We start from the raw sequence: 19,219 nt of genomic DNA on the forward strand, positions 1-19,219 counted from the left end.
TTTTAAAAATTAAGAAGCCTGAAAGAAGAATATTTTTTTCATGGGGGGTGTAGCTGTAGATTCTTGATCATTATGGCTGTATTGTGTATCTTTTTCTTCTCTACAATATCCTTTTGAGATGTGGCAACCAGAACTGTATGAAGTATTTCAAGTGTGCACTGGTACTGAATATGCAAAATTAGATTATTTTTGTCTGAAAATGCATCACTTTACACTTGTTTACATTGCACTGTATTTCCTATTTTAATGCCTAGTCACCCAATTTGGAGAGATCCTTTTGGAACTCCTCACAACCCCTTTTTCTTTTTACTACCCTTAATGATTTGGTGTTATCAGCAAACTTGGCCACCTTATTTTCCACTTTCATAAAAATAGAATTTGGAGATGTGCAGTGACATAGACTGGCAGTAGGTTTGCAAGATACATTACACAATAATAAGTAAGAAATTTGCAGAATTCCCCAGCATGGTATGTGGTGATGGCCCTCAGCTATATGGCTTTGAAAAGGCTTGGAGAAATCAGTGGAGGAAGAGTTTCTCAACAGGTATTATTTAAGAGAAGTGGAACCTGCAACAATTAAAAGTGCTTTGTATTTAGCACTTCTCACAAGCTTGGCGATACCTCCTTCTGGTATGTGGAAGGCGCTGTTTTTGTTACATAAAGATTGACACCTCTCAACTTCAGAAAGAGAGGCAATGAAAGTTGAATGGAAGCACTATGTTCAGAGGCAGTAAACTTTGAGTATTAGATGCTGGAGACAAAAAGCAGGGGAAGGTCATCACCATTATGCCTTGCCTGTGAGCTTCTCAAAGGTTTTGGGCCTGATCACAATTCCCGGTATCTGGACTAAATAGATCTTAATCTGATCCATCAATGCAATTCTTATGTTCTTCTACAAGTCTGAAAGTTGCATTTTCTAAATTCATGAGCTACAGGTATAAAGCAGGAAAACCATGAAATTGATAGTTGATCTTGATCTCTCATGTTTTTTTCTGAAGTTAACTTCTCTTTGTGGGAGCTGCTGCATTGCTGCAGTCTTTCTGTCCCCTGAAGGTAACAACAGAAGCCTTGAACCATTTGGCAGGAGACCCTGCAAGTGCTGCTGCCTCAACATTCTACCCAGTGCACAACATTGACTTTTTGTTACAAAGAAATGTGACAAATTATTTTGTGATATATTGATCATGGAAACACAAAGAACACCTTCTAACCTAGCCTCATATTGAAGATACAGTTACATTCTGATGCTTTACAGCAGAATTTGTGAAGATTCTTCAAGAAAATCTCTTTTGCACATCTATGAGTGTTAGGGTAACAACTGATCAAACTAAATATGGAGCCCAATGGTGGCCACCCACCAGCGGAAATTATTTCCACTGGGGCAATGAGACTTTCCCTTCTTCTCTTGCCCCCTGCAGCCCCAAAATTTTATCCTGAGGGTTGGGGACCATCTTCAGAGTGAATTTGGGGAGGCTGTGGGGGACAGATAAGAAGTCCGTTCATGTAATGTTGACCCAACTATTTCCCCCATATTTACAACCCATCTGTGTAAATATTAAGATGTACAAATTACAGTAGGTGAACTTCACCTGAATATCCCATAAAAGGAGTCCCGTTTCTGCACCCTGTCCTAGTAGTTGAGAGAGGTGTTTTTCGTACTCGAGAAATATGTAGAGCTCGGTTTGAAGAAGAGCTTGTCAAATTCACTGTGCTAATGTTTTCTGCATAGGAACTCTTGTCTCCAAAGTATGACTCTAATAATAATAAAAAAATTGCTCTTAAAGAGAAATTTAGAATTAGTGATTGCAATGTTTGCTTTCCACAGATAGTTGCAACAGTAGCTTGTAAGAACAATCTTGATCCTGTTAAATTCAATGTAAAATTACTCTGAGACCTGTAACAGAAATGATCACCCTAACAAATAATTTTACAATGTTCTAAACATATTTGGAAAATCAAGATAACCAATTCCCATTTTAACAAAATCAATCATTTTCTGCATAAGCGAAAGAGAAAAACAGTACCTATTATATATATAATTGTGCTTCTCTGTCTGTTATATATAATTTTACCTTTCCCTCTACCGCATTTTCTAATCACCTAATCCTGAGTTAGTTCATTTCTGGACTTTTATACTATTTACATATACTGGATCTTGAACTGTATTTAAATGGGCTTAATTAAGAAATCATTTTGGATGGGAATACAGCCTTAGCATTGGTTTTTTTTATTGGTTTGAGTGGGTGAATAGTATGATTTACAATGCAATCCTATGCATGTATATTCATGACAGAGTGGGGATTTTTGAACCCTGATCTCTCAGGTCCTTGTCCGACACTCTAACCACTATACCACACTGGCTTCCTAGAGTACTTCTGCTATGGAGCAGCTGTATAAATTAAATAGGAAAACAAATATGAGGAAAGCAAAATGCCACTTAGAGAAGGATCCAATATATTTTCCTTGAATTTGTTTTATTGTGGATTGTTTTATTTAATGTTTCAATGTGTTGCAAACTGCTTTGAGATTTTTTCTTTAAATTTTAAAAAATTCAGTGTGGTGCAAGCAAATTTTTATTCTTAAGGTGTGGCCCAAATAAAAAAGTTTTGAGAACCACTTACCTACTGTTAAGTCATGTTCATTAATTTCAAAGGGTTTTCTCTGAATAGAACATTGGAAACAACCCAGTGGGTACAATTGCAGCCATAGTGGAATTGAGTGTTTAGGTGCAGTGAAGTGGATTTGTAAATGTCCAAATAATTATTTATTACCCCAGTTTGATCTTGCACATTTATGAAACGTGGGGTTTTCACTTGCAAGCAGTTTTCACATGCCTTTCAGCTTCTTTTGAATTGTCTGGATTCATGTGCGACCGTTGTTAATGAAAGGCAGTAGAGAGGAAACAGAGAAAGTGCTTTGTTGCAAATACAAAAAATCTTACATTCCCATTACGGATAAGAGGAAAAGCAAAACACACACATTTTATTTGTACTAAGGAAAACACTTTTTTCTAGATATGTGAGCAAAGACCCGGTTCATTAGGCACACGCGCACACACAAAATTAAAACTTGGCAGATCGTAAAAAGTTGTGTGAATAAACCCAGAATATGAAGAGCCAGAAGATTGACGAAATCTGGAATTGTGCAGCACTTAACCAATTTAAAGCGCTGCAACTGAGGTGGTTTTGGGAAAGGAGAGGCATAGCTGAACACGTATTTGGGTTGTTTATCAACACAACCAGTTGTTATTTTGCCTTTGAACCCTCAGGACTCAAGCTGACGGTGTGTCTGTTTTAACCCAGAGGAGATAAACTGCCTCTCCCACCTTCCAGCCCCCTTGAGAGGAAGGGCGCCATGAACCCGTTGCGGGAGACTCGGTCTCTCTGAGGGCGAAGGGGCTGCTCGTCCGAGGAAGTCGGAGGGTCGCCGCCACCGCCAGCCGGCGTCTGCTCCAACCCGAGCAGGCCACGGGGCCGCCGCTCCGCGCACGGCGAAGAAGAAGAGGGAGCCGAGAAGGAGATGGAGGCTGCCGAAACCTCCTCCATCCGGAGGCTCGTTCAAACGCCTCCCCACCCTGAAGGCAGCAGAAGCGGCCTTGAAGCCTTCGCGGGTTCACCGCCTCCCCCCCCCCCCCCGCATAGAGCCAGGAATCCGCACGGCGGGAAAAACGGTTGAACGGGCTGCTCCATTTCAGCCAGCAGAGGGAGGGGAGGGGGAAGCTTGGTAGCTTTTGTTACGGTCAACGACAGTAAAGACACCGAGTACACCTCACATCCACGCAACTCTGGTTTCCTTCTTTAAGGGGATTTCTCGACCACCCTCCACATGGAGAGCATTGCAAAATAAAAATGTGATTCCCCTCCACCCCGCGTGCAGGTTTAAGGTGGTATGGTCCATCCCTATCATGGTTTCAGCGCCGCACGGGCTCCAATGGCTTTGCCTTAGTGAGAGGTTCGTGAAATGCGGCAGCGTCTACTTCACCCTTTGACCGACAGTCATTTCTTTGATGCTTTTGAATTATGGTGCTGGAGGAGACTCTTGAGAGTCCCATGGACTGCAAGACGATCAAACCTATCCATTCTTAAGGAAATCAGCCCTAAGTGCTCACTGGAAGGACAGATTGTGAAGCTGAGGCTCCAATACTTTGGCCACCTCATGAGAAGACTCCCTGGAAAAGACCCTGATGTTGGGAAAGGAGATGTTGGCACAAGGAGAAGGGGAGGACAGAGGACGAGATGGTTGGACAGTGTTCTCGAAGCTACGAACATGAGTTTGACCAAACTGCGGGAGGCAGTGCAAGACAGGAGTGCCTGGCGTGCTATGGTCCATGGGGGTCACAGAGAGTCGGACACGACTAAACATTTCTTCCTGACTCATAGGCCTCCCTTTAATTATGAAGAAAACTAGTTGTGTTCTGAAGGGTACAGGACAACGCATGCATCATAAGTAAAAAAAAATGGTGGACATTTGGAAGGCAGCACGTCGGCTGTCCCCAACTTAGGGAATGGCCCACAAAGTAATATTCTATTCCCTCGTCCTATCTGCAGCCACTCCCCCCCCCAAAAAAAAACTTCTAAGGAATTTCTTTATGACTATCTGCAGAATGTGGCTAGGGTAAACTGTCTGAAAACAAAAGTTTATGCAAGTTTCCTATGCTGGCTCCTTTTCCAACAGTCCCAACTTTCACTCTAAATCGTTCTATCTTCTAGATTAGGTGGTGGAGGGCTCAAATGGCTGCAGGGAAAGGACCAGAAAATTTCCCTTTCATGAACTTCCTGCAGTTTCACTAAGCAAAATACACTTTAAACCTAATTTACACTATAGTGTTTGTTTGCAGCCTATGGTACTACTAATCTGACACTGTTAGAAGGGCAGCGGGGGGGGGGGGATGAGGATAGGGGCTTGAGTTTATGAAAAACGTTAGCATAAATTCAAGCTAAAGATCTATCAAACCAGCCAAGAAGCTGTGATGAACAGAGAAATTTTTTGTATACTACGGTACAGCAGGGATGGTATATATGCATTAGATAGTGGTTAGGTATTTCAAGTCACAAGCACTGGCCTTTCTGCCATCAAAGCAGGTTAACATTTCTTTCTTTCTTTTCTTCCTTCAAGATATATTGTCTCAAAGGGGTTCTCATTTCAACACATGTAGATTTTTAGCACCAGTCCTTTATAATTAGTACAAAAATGTCTGGCTTTCACTTCAAATCTAAAGTATCAATGATGCAGCCAATGTAACAGGTGTTAATGTCCCCTTGTGCAACAAGACTTTCCTCTTATCCTGCTCAACCCTACATCTTCTCTGGAGATTTTAGAGGGCCTGCAAGTGAGAGGAGATAAAACCTAGAAAGGAAGCCTCATTGCAGACACATAAATCCTTGTGCTAATAGAAAAACTTTGTTGGATACAACTTGTCCTATTTCCAGTTCTGATGTGCACTATTCAGAAGCAGTTACAAGGATGCAACCATAATGTTCAATTAAGAGCCAACTGGATAAAGCCAAAGGTGTAACCTAGCATTGCTCTTGTGGGCAGGTGCCTCAGCCTACAAGCAGAACTGAAAACATTAGAACAGGCATCCCCAAACTGCGGCCCTCCAGATGTTTTGGCCTACAACTCCCATGATCCCTAGCTAGCAGGACCAGTGGTTAGGGAAGATGGGAACTGTAGTCCAAAACATCTGGAGGGCTGAAATTTGGGAATGCCTGCATTAGAACATTCCTCACTTGTAATCCACAGCAACTCTATTCAAAGGCATACTGCCTAACTGTGGAAGCAGAACATAGCCTTAACCCGCCCATGAATTGGTCTAATCCTTTTAAAGTTTAAACCTATCCAAGTTAGCAGGCATCACTACATCTTGTGGGAGCGATTTCAACAATTTAACTATGTACTGTGTGAAATCATTTTGTACTTCCTCAAATTCTTCTGTTAGAAAGGGAATATAATAATAATAATAATAATAATAATAATAATAATAATAATTTATTATTTCTACCCCGCCCATCTGGCTGGGTTTCCCCAGCCACTCTGGGCGGCTTCCAACAGAAATATTAAAATACACTAATTTCTTAAAGATTCAAAGCTTCCCTAAACAGGGCTGCTTTCAGATGTCCTCTAAAAGTCTGGTAGTTATTTTTTTATTTTTATTTTTACATCTGGGAAACAACCATCTCTCTTGTACACTTTGCATAATTTTGTAAACTTCAATCAATGGCCTCCCTTGCTTACTTTTTCTTAAACAGAAAGCCCCAAATGTCGTAACTATCCGGAAACCTTTTTTTTTTTTTGCAAATGATGACTTATCAGCAAGTACAAACAACATTTTTTTCCAATGGACCATTAGTACTTCAAGTATTTACTTCATAATTAGCTTTAATTTATTTGAATCAGAATCCCATTTCATACTCAGAAGATTTCAGCCAAGTTACAAATGCACAATTGTGACAAATGTGAAATGGAAGCACTTCTAGAGTTCCAGTGGCAGCAGATAATTCACCCTGCAGAAAGTAACAGTCTTCAATAGCTTTATTCTTGACTATATACAACCATTTGAAGTGCTACTGAAACTGGGCTTCAAGCCTGTTACAATAAATACATTAGAGCCAAGGGACAAATTCAGCAAGGCCGTTAGTTTAAAACAAGTTAATGGTAATCTTCACTGAATGTCACTAGTAGAAAGCAGTTGTCCAAGTACCATAAAATTTCTAGTTATGTAAAACAATAACATGTGATTGAAATTGGATAAAAAAGTGTAGCAGTCAGATCCTAAACAGGAACTCAAGTGCATAAAGTGTCACTAGCATTAGCAAGTCAATTTCTTTCGATACAAACAGTGCTTAGGACAATTCACTGTCCAGTACATGCTGTCACAAAGATGAGTGAATGATTGTGTCATAAATATCAAGTCACACAATTCAAGTATTCTTCTATTGTGTCTAGTACAGTATATTTCGAAGTAGCATGACTGGAATGGAGCCCGGAGGCAAACATATTTAAATACATTTAAACATATGTCTACATCTGTTATTGAGAACCTCAAGCACATGTAACACTCAGTTTATTTACTTTGGATACAATCCAGATACAAAATGACAGTGCTTACAGTAAAGTGGTAATTTATCATGTAAACACATTTAGAAATGTCTTTTGACAGAAAATTCAAAGCAGCTGAGTATGGCAAAAGTGTACACATCAAAACCTAGCTTACAAGTTCTGGCTGTACATTTATTCTTTGAAGAACCTCTTCAGGCATACAAAACACAGGATTCACAGGCTTAATTTGTTCTTCTCCCAGTAATGATAGTCCAGCAATTCCAAACAAGGTATGAAATGGATCCACCTATAACATACCAAGGTGCTTATTAAATACATGAGGTTTTTACATGGTTTCACACTTTCAAAAGGTTAGTGGATGTACAGTAATAGATTTGAAGATTTAAATAAGGCAGAAAGCTGCAATAAGATATTTTACTGTCCAACTTCTCTCAAATTCCAAATAAACTGAGATTAAAGTTAACTGTTTGAATTTATAGGCAACTGATACCCAGATTGCAAAAGCCTAGAAGCCAGCCAAAAATTCCAATAGCTCTGTTGCTTCATTTAATTTACACATGCTTAATCAAGAACCGCCTAAAAGGCTCTATGGCAGAAGAGACAGGGAAAGCACTTCCTCTGTAGCAAGATGCCCATGCATACTCAATAATGAAACACCTAGTGACAACCCTTGTACAGGACGAGAAGATTATAGAGCTCCAAGAGACTGACAGAGGGAGGAGCTAAAATCTCAACTTACAGGCCCAATATTTTGAATAGATTTGATTAGCTATATCCTATACAGAACACTCCCCCCTCCAAAAGCAGTAATCTATTAAATATCACCTGGGCCTAAATCAGCTCAACTTCTGATATGAAATTATATCAGTTGCCTTATCTTCTTGATACAGGTAGGTATCAGTGTTGGTCTTGCGTAGTCGAAACAAAATAGAAAAACTCCCTTCCAGTAGCACCTTAGAGACCAACTAAGTTTGTCATTGGTATGAGCTTTCGTGTGCATGCACACTTCTTCAGATACCTTATTGTGAGGGACAGAAGCTACAGACAGCCTCCTCCCATCTTAAGCACAAGCTCTTCTCCCAGCGCCAGTGGGAGCGGGGAGGGGGATGACTCCAGCGGGGAATCGGGAAGTAGAGGGCAGGGCTCAGGCAGGGTAGCAGAGCCACTGCTCCGCTTAGGAAAGGAAGGGGGAAGCAGGGAAAGCGCGGCAAGAAGACCGCTCCCGCCGGCCCCGGAATTGCGCAGGAAGCGTAGGGGGCGGAGATTCAGTATTCCCAGGCTACTTTGTTGGAAAAAGACGCGGGAATCTCCATTCGGAGGTTCTGACCCAGACTGACAACATGTACATAGTACTGACTCTGCACTGTAAATAGTTTCCACCTAATAAAAGCATGAAAATGCAACGTCGTGAGGAGTCGTTACTCTAGAGTAGCCGCTACCGCGCCTGTGACACTTATCTTCTTGAGTGATCCAGAACCACTACATGTCTGTTTTTTGTAGAGTATGGATCCTTTAACGATCCTCAAATTTTGCGCTATCAGTTTAGAAATGTCAAACACACAATGTTTATTTCAGGGGTCGCCAACATGACATCTGTACCTTGGTTGTCGTATGTCCTGATACTTGTATGTTTCGGCTCTCGAACGACTGAAACCCAGAAGTGAGCATTCCGGTTTTCAAACGTTCTTTTGGAAGCCGAACGTCTGATGGAGCTTCCGCTATGGCTTCCAGCGTGCCTGCGCAATTGGGAGCCAATCGGAAGCTGTGCCTTGGATTCTGAACGTTTCAGAAGTTGAAAGGACTTCTAGAACACATTCTATTTGAAAAACAAGGTACGGCGGTAGTTTAATAGTGCCTCCGAGGTCTTTCACTGGTACCCACAAAGCACCCCAAGTTCTTTCCCCACCCCCGACTCATTGCCCCCTGCTCGTGAGGGTGTGGGTGGCTACTTTTCCTCCTTCAAAGCTACATCAAGATGAAGTTAGAAGAGTGACACTCTTTTCTACTTTGTCTTCCAAGTGTTTGTGCTTTTCAAGTCTTAAGACTGCTTATCAAATTGATCTTCTGATTCAGCAGAATCAAAGTACACATGCACACACCCCTTTGCTGTGTCTGTGTGAGAGAGAGTAACTCAGAGGTGACGAAAGGCGGTGGTACCCTCCCAGCACACTCTCAAAAATTCAAGTTGTGCCCACCAGCTGGAAAATGAAATGAAACTTAAATGAAAAAATATTGAAGGTTAGTAACTTGCCATATCTCCTGGCCTGTCAGCAAATCCTCCGGTCTCCTCATCCTGGCAAGCCAAGATAAAACTGCGCAATTTCTCTCTGTCAATCCAGTGCAACCTGCCAACAATCTTCAGGGATGCCAATACCCACCATGAATAGCATACATCCGGCAACTAGCAAATATAATAATGGCAATATAGATTAGGACAATTGCAATTTATAATCTCAAGATCAGGTTAACTGTTGAATGTAGTGAGAAACAACCACATAAAGACACATAGGGTTGTTGTGTAGGCAGATTGAAATTAATATGAAGGTAAAGAGACCCCTGACCATTAGGTCCAGTCATGACTGACTCAGGGGTTGTGGCACTCATCTCGTTATTGGCAGAGGGAGCCGGCGTATTAATATACTTTTATTTATTGCATTTGTATACCACCTTTCTGCCAAGACACCCACAGTGTTTACAATTTTAAAGTATTAAGACAAATATTGTAATATGCAAATGCTAAACATGTTGATGAATCTACTCATGAGTGTGACTTAGTGGGGTAAAACCCACAGCATGAAAACAGATCTGTTCAATCTCTTTCAGGAAGTCTATTCCTTTTCAGTAGAATTACAAGCAGTTTTCTTTTTTATTCTATCCCTCCACTGAACATGTGCACAGTTAAACTAAAACCACCCTAAGATACAATGTGCTATGCTTATGTTCCTAATTAAACAGACTAAGAAAATGGCCTAAAGATATATAAAAAAACCAATACTCAAATCCTGATATGTCATACCCTTAAAAAAATGTTAAATACTCTTTGGGCATCCTATTTTCCACTAGAACCTGAAACATTTCACAATGCTTGCCTAGAGCAGTGATGCAAACAAGGACCTTTGATTGGCTTGTCTCCACAAGCTCACATCAAACAGTAAATTGCTAGAAGTGAGAAAGACTAAGGTTCTTATTCATATCCCATCAATACAGTGGGGCCCATAGCTCCAAAGACTTTTTATTTTAGTGCTGTGACAGAATTGTTTATGTGCATGAATCACCAAGTTTGCAAAAGCTGATACTGAATATAATAGACACATTAACTGTCTTTCAGTGTATTTACTTGCTGCAAGCTAACTTTTGCTGAATTGTTGTACCTTTTTTTACTGTGCATATTAAGATTATGAAAGAGCAATCTGATTCTACAGACTATAATCAAAGTTAAAATAGTCTTAATATATTTACCAAAATCTCTCTTTAGGAAATCTACTTATGGAATACTGGTTCTACTCCCCCACTACAGCCCCCTCCATCTATGCAGTATTTAAAATATGAAATGTAACTTAATACCTTCTCTGGCCTTCCATTAAGGCCACCAGATGGCAACTGGCGTTCACAAAGCCACCAGCCTAGCAGATCAGCGTTTATTTGGTGTAACTGGCCAGTTATGGCTAGGAATCCTGTGCAACAATAGATCTAAAATTACAGATATAAAGTTCATGTCTATTTAAAAATATAGCTACTCAGGTGAAACAAAGGAAGATTACAATGTAGAATCCCAACCAATTGTGCAAAAACGTTTACTTAAGAAATTAGTCAGCATCTTTCATTAATAAAATTTTAAATCAAAATTATTTTTGGAGGCTGATTTAACTTACTTAACTCCTCATTTGAGACACATCTAGAAATGTGTAGCATTCAGCAAGATAATGGACCAGTCTGCATGCAACTTTAAACCATGGTTTAATTCGGTAAGGACAATCCACAACTAGTTTTGAGCTCAAGCACTCCTTCTCCCTTGTCCTTTGGAATGGCCACTTGGAGATCAGAAGCTTCTGCATCTTTTAGGTTAAGTGGTTTAGCATTACATTAGAAAAACAACAACTGTGCTTAATATAACTGAAGTTGGTGAAAACCAATTTCAAACAGACTAAAGGCACTAAACAATTTGTTTAGATTTGAATGTCACAAAAAGTAAATGGAAGCGAATGCTTCCAAAGATACATCAGACTTGTGGCAGTGACAGAAGAAGGGGAAAGTGAAAGAACCGAGGCTCACCCTTTTAACACCAATATATGTTTGGTGTTACATGCAAAACAGCCATTGTGCTTATCCACATTGGTGCCCATACCTACGAATACAGAATTTAGCATGAGGGTACAAACACCACTGCAGCACCAACAGGTGGTTCTGTGCCGTTAGTTTTGAACATGGAAGGATGGGTTACTCTGGGACTCTATGCACACCACCTTATGTATAGAGGTGTCTTACTTGCCAATCAGATGCCACTGTGGGACCTCCAAAGATAAAGCAGGTAAGATCCTAATTAGAGTTCCTCCTCCAGCTTAATACTTTAGTTTTATTACAGTTACTTTTGTTTTCAAAGGTGAATATAAAAATACATAAGCTGCTCTATTCTAATACTGGACACTTAACTGAGTTCAGTTTTCCCATTTCAGGCTCCAGTTCCTAGCCTCCATCCAAATAATAAATAATAGAAATATTTAGCACCACGGGAACCAGGATAGACATCTCTACAAATCACACCCTTCCTCCCTCCATCCCATGAAGTGCAACATTTGCAAACTGTCCTATTTCTAGGCATATTTGGGGAAAATAGCTGCCTGTTACATTACATTATAAAGAATTTAGAACATCTTAAAGTTTTATGTATCTGTCATTTGCAAAGCTAATAAATACTTGAGTTAAAATAACTAAACAGAAATAGGTTGGTATGTTAATTGGTGTCAAAAGGCATTAATAATCCCTTGCAAGGTTTATTTAAGAAGCAGAACTACTTACCTGTCCTGCATGAGATTCAGATCCTGGTCTACAACCAAATCCTCCATCAAAGTTCATACAGGACAACACAAATTCTACTGCTTTGTCCACATCAATTGCATCCAGCTTCCCCTGAAAGGCAGTAAAATCCTTGTAATGTGTTTCCTCCATTTTAATACCAAGGATATTCAAGTCCAAACATACTAGTGCTGTCCCTGCAATATACTTCTGCGTGGTTGTAAGTTGTAAATGTCCACAATTTTCTCTTGAATGGCATAGAGACAAAAAAATTCTTAGAAAATTGGCAGATGAACCCGAGACTCATTTCTTCTCTACAGGCCGGTAGACAAGCAAGAACCCCAAACTTCTCTCTGCCTACAGCTCCTTACCACTGGGGGGGGAGGGGAAAAGCTTCCTTTTACAACATATAACAAGGGAGACAAATATGACAAAGATCATTTAATGTATTTCTATAGCACAGTACTCTGTTATTTACCAAATTCTTTTTTTACAAGAAACCTGTCTCTCATATATATGAACTGCAGCACACAGAAGCCGGAATAGTGCTATCCTAAGTACACTTTAGATGAGCAAAGTAAGAAAGGCCACAGTATACCACACTCTGAAGACCTTGTATACTAGGGTTTTTGGGATAGAAAATATAAAAATGTGATGCTGTACCATTTATTCATTAAAATACTTTGCTTTTGCCTTTCCACATAATGCCCATGGGTGCTCTTCTAACCTCCTGTCCAATATAACCATACTGACTTGGTCAGTACAGCACAACTAACATGTCATGAGTACTTGTTGCCGCTTGCAACTCTGGAAGTATTTCAAGTTGCTAGCTTGCTTGTGATATGCTGGAGAATTTCTTACCTCCTAAAGGAAATACAGTTTATTTGAAAATCTTCTTTGCCCACTGTAATTTAAACATGTATTTCAAAATCACGACTGCCACTGATGAAAGGACTCACCAAGAGAGCTAACGTCGCAACAGCACAGAAGGAAAACCTCGTGTCTATTTCTCCTGCAGGAAGAAATAAACTAAGTTTTCATCCTGACAAAGCATTTAGGCAATTAATTCAATGAACAAACAGATGCAAAAAAGCATTTTAAATGGAATTATTCCCTTGTTCCTTTTTTCTCATTTCCCCCCAAGATTACTTTCATTAAGTATCTGTTATGCATCACAGAAACAATTCTGTAGCGATATGGAGTAACCTCCCCAAGTTATTTTCATTGTAAAACCTTTCAAGAAGCATATCAGCACTTTCTTAAACACTTGTACTAGTAAAGTATTAGCTTGATCTGGTTGTATATAACAATAAACTGAAAATCATGGGATCTTAAAAGCATTAAAGGTGTAACAATATTATTCTCAGATCTCAGAGTAATTCTAGAGCTAAAGTGGTGACAGACATCAACTTTACTGTCAGATATATGCCAAAAATCATCACAGATCTGAGAAGCTACTGAATCAGTAAAAAATGGATATGGGAATACTACTGACAACCCCTCTGAAGCTGAACTTTCACACAGAGGATTGTGCATTATACAAAAGGAAGGAAAGCCAAACATGTGGTTTTGCATTCTTTGAAGGGGGAAAAAAGGACACCCAATAATGCAAGTTAGAAAATGTTACCCCATATGTCTCCAGCAAACGATCCATCCTCTTTCTGTAGGTTCTTTACATAATCAACTATTTTATTTACATCAACAACCTGGAGACTGTCATAGAGAGTTAGAATCTGCAAAACAGAACCAATCAAATTAAATGTTAGTGTATTCCAGAACTACTTCCAATTGTTTTCAAATATTTGAGTATTTCAAACTCTCCCCCCATCATCATGAAAAAAACACAACTTTTTATTGCTAATTTGTTTTCCCTTCGGTGATGCATCCTTCCCCTATTTTCATGAAATATTCTCAGGTCTCAGAGTAATTCTAGAGCTGTGTTAAAACCACATCAACTTTAGATTCAGATAAAGATGTCAAATCTCATCACTGACCCAAGCAGCCGCGTTCATACTTTTATTGCACAAAATGTATCAAACTGTGCCCACTACCCATCCTAATTTCTGTCCTTCAAGATCAACAGCTTCCAAAGAAGCTAGTTGAACCAAGTGTTTCAGTATTTGCAGAAAAGGCCTGAGAGAACATTCGCTTTTTAGCCAGCTACAGGTGAAGCTTCACCAGAAGAAACCTCAGATCTGAAACAGAAACATGTAGGCCAATTGAAGGAACAAAATGGAGGAGTGATCTACCAAGCCCATATTTGAAGGTGGAAGCAGTCCAACAATGCAACTTTTATACCCTTTGATGTTTTTGTCAACAGTTTTTGGCCTCCTCCCTTTAATAACAGTAGGTGGACAAACTAGGGATAAGTAATTAAGTTGCATCTCCGAGACAGGATGTACCCACTGGTATTATTTAATTTTCTTACAATATAATCAACATTATAACCTCAGAAAGTTCACCATTAGTAAAAATAAATTAATTCACTAAACCAATACTATTACTCATGAGCTTACCTGGACAGCACTAAGTGTATATAACAGGTGAGGGTCATGACCTATACTGGCACTTATGCCACCACATTCACGCTGACATGATTTGATAAATGCCAGAATTTCTTCTTTGCTCATCCGATGCAGCTGGCCCATGAGATCCATCACAGTCAGTCCCCAATAGACACCACTCATTCGTAAATATTCTGACATACAGTATTCCTAAAAATAGTATAACGGATTAGTTCCTAAAGTAATACAGCATAGTATAAAACTGCCCATTTAGGAGTTTCAGAAATCCCCAAAACACCAAGCTGCTTGATTTCATTCCCTTTAAAAACAGTTTTAAATGGCCAGTTTTAAATGGCCCCTTATTTTTATACTCACTTTTACCACCAATCTAGCACAAGACCTTGCTAGAAAAGGCTCCCTATATCTGTTTATGGTTCATATATATAAATGACCATTTTAAAATCAAGGGAGATGTATACAGGGATACTGAACTATATTCTAAGAACTAAATTTTTTAAAGTGAAGTGCTTACAAATGTTTTGCTCTATAAATTGCTTTGAGTGTCAAAGCACAGTAAGACAGCTCTCAACCTCTGCAGCAGCAAACACAAAAGTACTTACTGCACAATTTATTGATCAAACTTTTCCAATCACTTAAAAGGCCTCAACTTTCTCCTATCCCCAATTTGAATAATAATAAAAAAAACCAAGTTGCCCTTCATGCTAATGTTTCCAGATAGGACAGTGGTTAGTTGCACTATGATCAATTTAACATGGTTCTCCCTTGAGAGGCTTCCAATCATTACAACAAGATTCATATAACAATTTATAGAATAATACTGTGAACTTGGCTCTTAATCTTTGCTTAAATTACCTACAAGTGGAGGTTTCAGAATAGCTGCCTAAATATTTACTAGCTTGGTATGCACAAAATAGTAAACTATGGTTTGTTCTCAGCTTGTTCTTGTGGTCTGTTTGGAGGGGAAAAAACTATGGATGCTAGGTTTGCATGCAATGCCTACACTCTTATTTCCTCGTGGTAAAGCAAAATGTGGTGGGCAGACACAATTTGAACAGTATGCACAAGCTTACTTGCTCATTCCCAGTAAGTCAGTTTGCTTAATTCTTATTTACTGTTTTATGCAAACTACACCACAGAATATATAATCCACTGCAGCTGCCTCTTCCTATAAACACTTACCAAGGAGTCAGTCCCATTGAACTAAGGTGGGTTTGCCAGATTCAGCACAAATGCAATACATTTTTTCACATTCAATAATCAACTTAAATAAACGTTTCTTAGGTCTCAGCTTAACAAATATATCTTCAACTTTGTAGTCAGATAATACATGCCAGGTTACATCACCGACCTAGAGAAACCATTTGCATTTTATGTCACAAATAAACCTATTCTTTTACACAATATATTAATAGTAATATGAACTATAATAGGAGAAATAAAAATGCTACCAAGCTTATACTATGGTACTCACATAATCATCTTTCTTTGTTCCATAAGCTGCTATGTAGTCCACATGTTTTTCTAATAATAATGAAGTTGGTGCATCATTTTTTATGATGACATCTTTTTGTGGCGTTCCCTTAAAAATAATATGGTAAAATTATTCTCACATTTCCCCCACAATCTGATTGCATGTAACATTAAACTAATTAAACAAATGGCAGAACTGATGTGTACATACACTTCAGGAATTTATCAAGATCCTTCATATAGTTTGCTTCTTTGGTTTTGTGGTAAAGAAATGCTACTGCACCTACGCAATTGGCTATAAAAGTTTCAATACATGCTTAGTATAGGCAGAATAAAAAAGAATGGGGAGTACTTAGGAAAAGCTACTCTAATTTCTAATTCTAGGAGCAGGTGATTACCCTGTGTTACATGTTCTTGACTACATGCTCCCCAACATAAATTAGAAATGTGAAATCCAGCAATAATACCAAAGTGTTGACTCATAGGCAATGTACATTCACGTCTACCGTACCATGCTTACACAGCATGGAGAATTTGGCAACTACACACATATGCAAAGTCAGACTTTGTATTTCTTTGTACTAACCAAAATATATTTCTTAGAACAAGGCATCCATTTTTATTTATACATCAAAAATCACCACAAACTATGCAAAACCTTAAAAAGACAAATTTTCTAATAGGAACATGACATACTTAAAAAGTATATGCTAGCAGCATGTAAAGAAGAAAATAAAGATACAGAAGAGCAAGACCCTGAAAACATTTGAAAATAATTGCAAAAAGCTTACAAGTTTAACGAGGAGCTGAAAAAGAATTTACGCTAATTAACTGGGTGATGTAAAATTAAAACATATACCTGATATATAAACATAAACCAAATCTATAAGGTTTTGGGTCTCAACAGTCCTCTCAGATGCCATTCCCTTTATTGCTGTTTTAAGGAACTCTGGAATCCAACCCAGAGCATTTCACACATCCATGAAGCATTCCACTTATGTGAGAACAAAGAAGCCATGTGGCTTCAGGGTGGGGTGGGTTTAGGAAAGGAGGTGGTAGCAGTTCATATACTTGGGGCCTGGTAGCTTGTGGATCTGCTAAAGCAGTGGAAAAAGAATGTGTTACTCTCATCTAGGCCAAAACAGCTTTGCAGAACAGCTTGCTTCCCCCTACCAGAAAAAAGTCAGTCTGCTCCAGTTATCTGGGACTAGAATTGAAAGGCAGCACTCTGTCCTCTACCAACATCCAGGAGACCAAGGGCCTCAGAGGTTATACCAGAAAAACGTTTTGGTCAGCTTTTGGTCAACCAGGCTCGATCTATCAGGCAGTTTCTCCCAAGCTTTCTTTCAATTTCCTTCCCAATGCTCTTCTCTTATCATGTCTATTAAAGCATGTGCCTGTGGGCAAGGGCATTCTTTTACTATACCTAGTCTCTCAGAAAATGTTAAGACACTTTATGAGCATTAAATAATAAAGTACAGCTTAAAACTACAAGCTTGATTTTTTATTTTCTTTTTATAGTTCCAGGAAATCCTACCATACTTAAGACATTCGCTCTCAAACGCTAACAGAAACAGCTTGGGGATATCCTACCAAAATTCAAACTACTATTACACGCTGCCTATTTTTAGCAACTAATAACCCCCCCTTCTGTTTCTTAAAATTACGTGCAGCCCTTTACCGCCAGTGATCAAGAGAAGCGTGCCCGCAACCCTTTGAGACCATCCATAGTAATCACATTACAAAAACCTTTGCTTGGAGAGAGAAAAGACGAAGCGAGGCCACGCCACGTGCACGGCTCCCAGTACGCGACCCTCCATGGCTCCTCGAGCGAGACGACGGGATTCTGAAAGAGCCACGTGACTCTCCCTCGGGGGCACCGCGCGCATGCTCTGCAGGGCGGGCACGTCCCTATCCAGCTATTAGGCCGCGGACGGGCCAACAGCTTGATTGGCGGACCGAGTGACCAATCATCGCCCAACACGTCGTTCGCTACTCAGCTATTCCTTCGCAGGCTCGATTATCCCCCCTCCCCCTCCCCGCCCGACCGTATACCGAAAACCCGACGCAGCTCGTCCGTTACGCGGGCACGACCGACTCATTTCCCCTTACGGCTCGCGGGATTGGGATGGCGGGGAGTTTTAGCGAGAGAGAGGAAACCGCCCTCGCGAGAGCGGAGGGGAGGGAAAAGCGACTCGCTACTCACCATGTTCGCACATCTGCCGAACTCACCCCGCGCCCAACGCGCACGCGCCCTTCGGCGGGAAGCGAACGCTGTTTCCGGCTTGAGGACCCCAACATAGCTGTCCAAGTGATGCCTGGAGTGAAGTTTGTAAATATATGAGGCGCTGCTTAGGGCCCACGTTATTGACAGCCTTGGGGAGTTTTTTGCCGTTTAGAATGACAAGGCTCTTCCCCCTCTTCCCTGAATAGGTTTCTTCACGACTGGAAACCGTAACTAGCTCTTTCTCCCCTTCTCTTTTTATTGCTTTTAGTATTTATTTATTGCTTTTTGCAGTAGATATTGAACGCGGAACAGGACGAATGGGGACATTTGTCCTGGGTGAATTCCTTTTCACAGGAACGACATGGGCCAAGCATAGAGCTCCATCAAGCCCCATATTCACTGGATCAGAAAAACACGAAAGGAGTTGACCTTTGGGGATTGTGCCATCATGACCCAAACTATTCATAATTTGATGCCTGTTTGCACTGAGCTGTGGGGTGGAAGTGTTTCCTTGGGGCAGCACAGAGGCATCCCTGGAAGTTCGAAGTCGCAAGACAAACTAAAGAAGGGACCCTGGCTGCCTGTGAACACTTGCCCTATGCATAAATATATAGAAAAAGGGAAGAAGCTTTTGAAACAGATACAGTAATTCTAATATGCATTTTCTTACTTAAGTGTTTCGCTCTCTCAAAATTATCAGTGTTGGTTTCTTATATAAGTTAGATGTTTTAAAATGAATTGCGAGTAGATTGCCTTTGGTGAAAAGGTCCAAAATAGCTAGTCAGGGAACGGCAAGAGTAGTACAGGCAAGGTGTCGTATTTAAAGACTATTTTACCTTACTGAAATGGCAGAGCTTTCATGAAGTTTTTTTAAACAAAGATGCAAGTGTAACCTAATAGATATTACTGTACAGTGTATGCACTC

At 40.0% G+C, this 19,219-nt stretch overlaps 2 protein-coding genes and 3 non-coding genes across 10 annotated transcripts in view; all 5 read right to left on the minus strand.

The window, feature by feature from the left end:
- Window positions 1-3,623, minus strand: part of MSH4 (mutS homolog 4) — a 32,615-nt gene extending 28,992 nt beyond the window's left edge. Inside the window, exons 1-2 of the mRNA XM_088673236.1 lie at window positions 3,326-3,623; window positions 1,590-1,754 (exon numbers count right to left, since the gene is read on the minus strand). Coding sequence (XP_088529362.1) covers window positions 1,590-1,754; window positions 3,326-3,545 — 385 coding nt within the window. The 5' untranslated portion in view covers window positions 3,546-3,623. The remainder of the gene's footprint in view (window positions 1-1,589; window positions 1,755-3,325) is intronic.
- Window positions 3,624-6,360: 2,737 nt separating this feature from the next.
- RABGGTB (Rab geranylgeranyltransferase subunit beta) lies at window positions 6,361-18,329 on the minus strand. Of its 6 annotated transcripts, XR_015950813.1 has the most exons (11): window positions 17,817-17,933; window positions 16,927-17,164; window positions 16,069-16,176; window positions 14,589-14,786; window positions 13,700-13,805; window positions 13,032-13,084; window positions 12,076-12,186; window positions 10,624-10,749; window positions 9,311-9,460; window positions 8,659-8,875; window positions 6,361-7,345 (listed from the first exon to the last, which is right to left on the minus strand). XR_015950813.1 is itself a non-coding variant. In XM_035122683.3 (10 exons), exons 2-10 carry the CDS (start codon window positions 16,939-16,941, stop codon window positions 7,205-7,207), a joined length of 1,008 nt encoding a protein of 335 aa, XP_034978574.2. In that variant the 5' UTR covers window positions 16,942-17,161; window positions 17,817-18,329; the 3' UTR covers window positions 6,361-7,204. The 6 variants fall into 6 exon arrangements, 4 of the variants coding, with proteins under 4 accessions (XP_034978574.2, XP_034978575.2, XP_034978576.1 ...); XR_015950814.1 differs by lacking the exons at window positions 16,927-17,164; window positions 17,817-17,933 and adding an exon at window positions 18,274-18,329; XM_035122683.3 differs by lacking the exon at window positions 8,659-8,875 and having other exon boundaries at window positions 16,927-17,161; window positions 17,817-18,329.
- LOC118089600 (small nucleolar RNA SNORD45) lies at window positions 13,437-13,519 on the minus strand. The gene has a single exon (XR_004693154.1). It is a non-coding gene; the product is annotated as a small nucleolar RNA SNORD45 (small nucleolar RNA).
- On the minus strand, window positions 13,985-14,067 carry LOC118089599 (small nucleolar RNA SNORD45). Its single transcript, XR_004693153.1, has one exon. It is a non-coding gene; the product is annotated as a small nucleolar RNA SNORD45 (small nucleolar RNA).
- LOC118089601 (small nucleolar RNA SNORD45) lies at window positions 15,876-15,946 on the minus strand. Its single transcript, XR_004693155.1, has one exon. It is a non-coding gene; the product is annotated as a small nucleolar RNA SNORD45 (small nucleolar RNA).
- Window positions 18,330-19,219: the final 890 nt, after the last annotated feature.

Source organism: Zootoca vivipara, chromosome 7 (genome assembly GCF_965207765.1).
Source record: "Zootoca vivipara chromosome 7, rZooViv2.hap1.1, whole genome shotgun sequence".
In the NCBI taxonomy this organism is placed as follows: Eukaryota; Metazoa; Chordata; class Lepidosauria; order Squamata; family Lacertidae; genus Zootoca; species Zootoca vivipara.

Excerpts from the sequence above, each read along its gene's own strand:
- RABGGTB (XM_035122683.3), bottom strand. Across the intron at positions 14,787-16,068 it reads GAACAAAGAAAGATGATTAT|GAATACTGTATGTCAGAATA; the intron begins GTGAGTACCATA and ends TACTATTTTTAG. Across the intron at positions 13,085-13,699 it reads GTTTGCTGGAGACATATGGG|GAGAAATAGACACGAGGTTT; the intron begins GTAACATTTTCT and ends TTCTTCCTGCAG.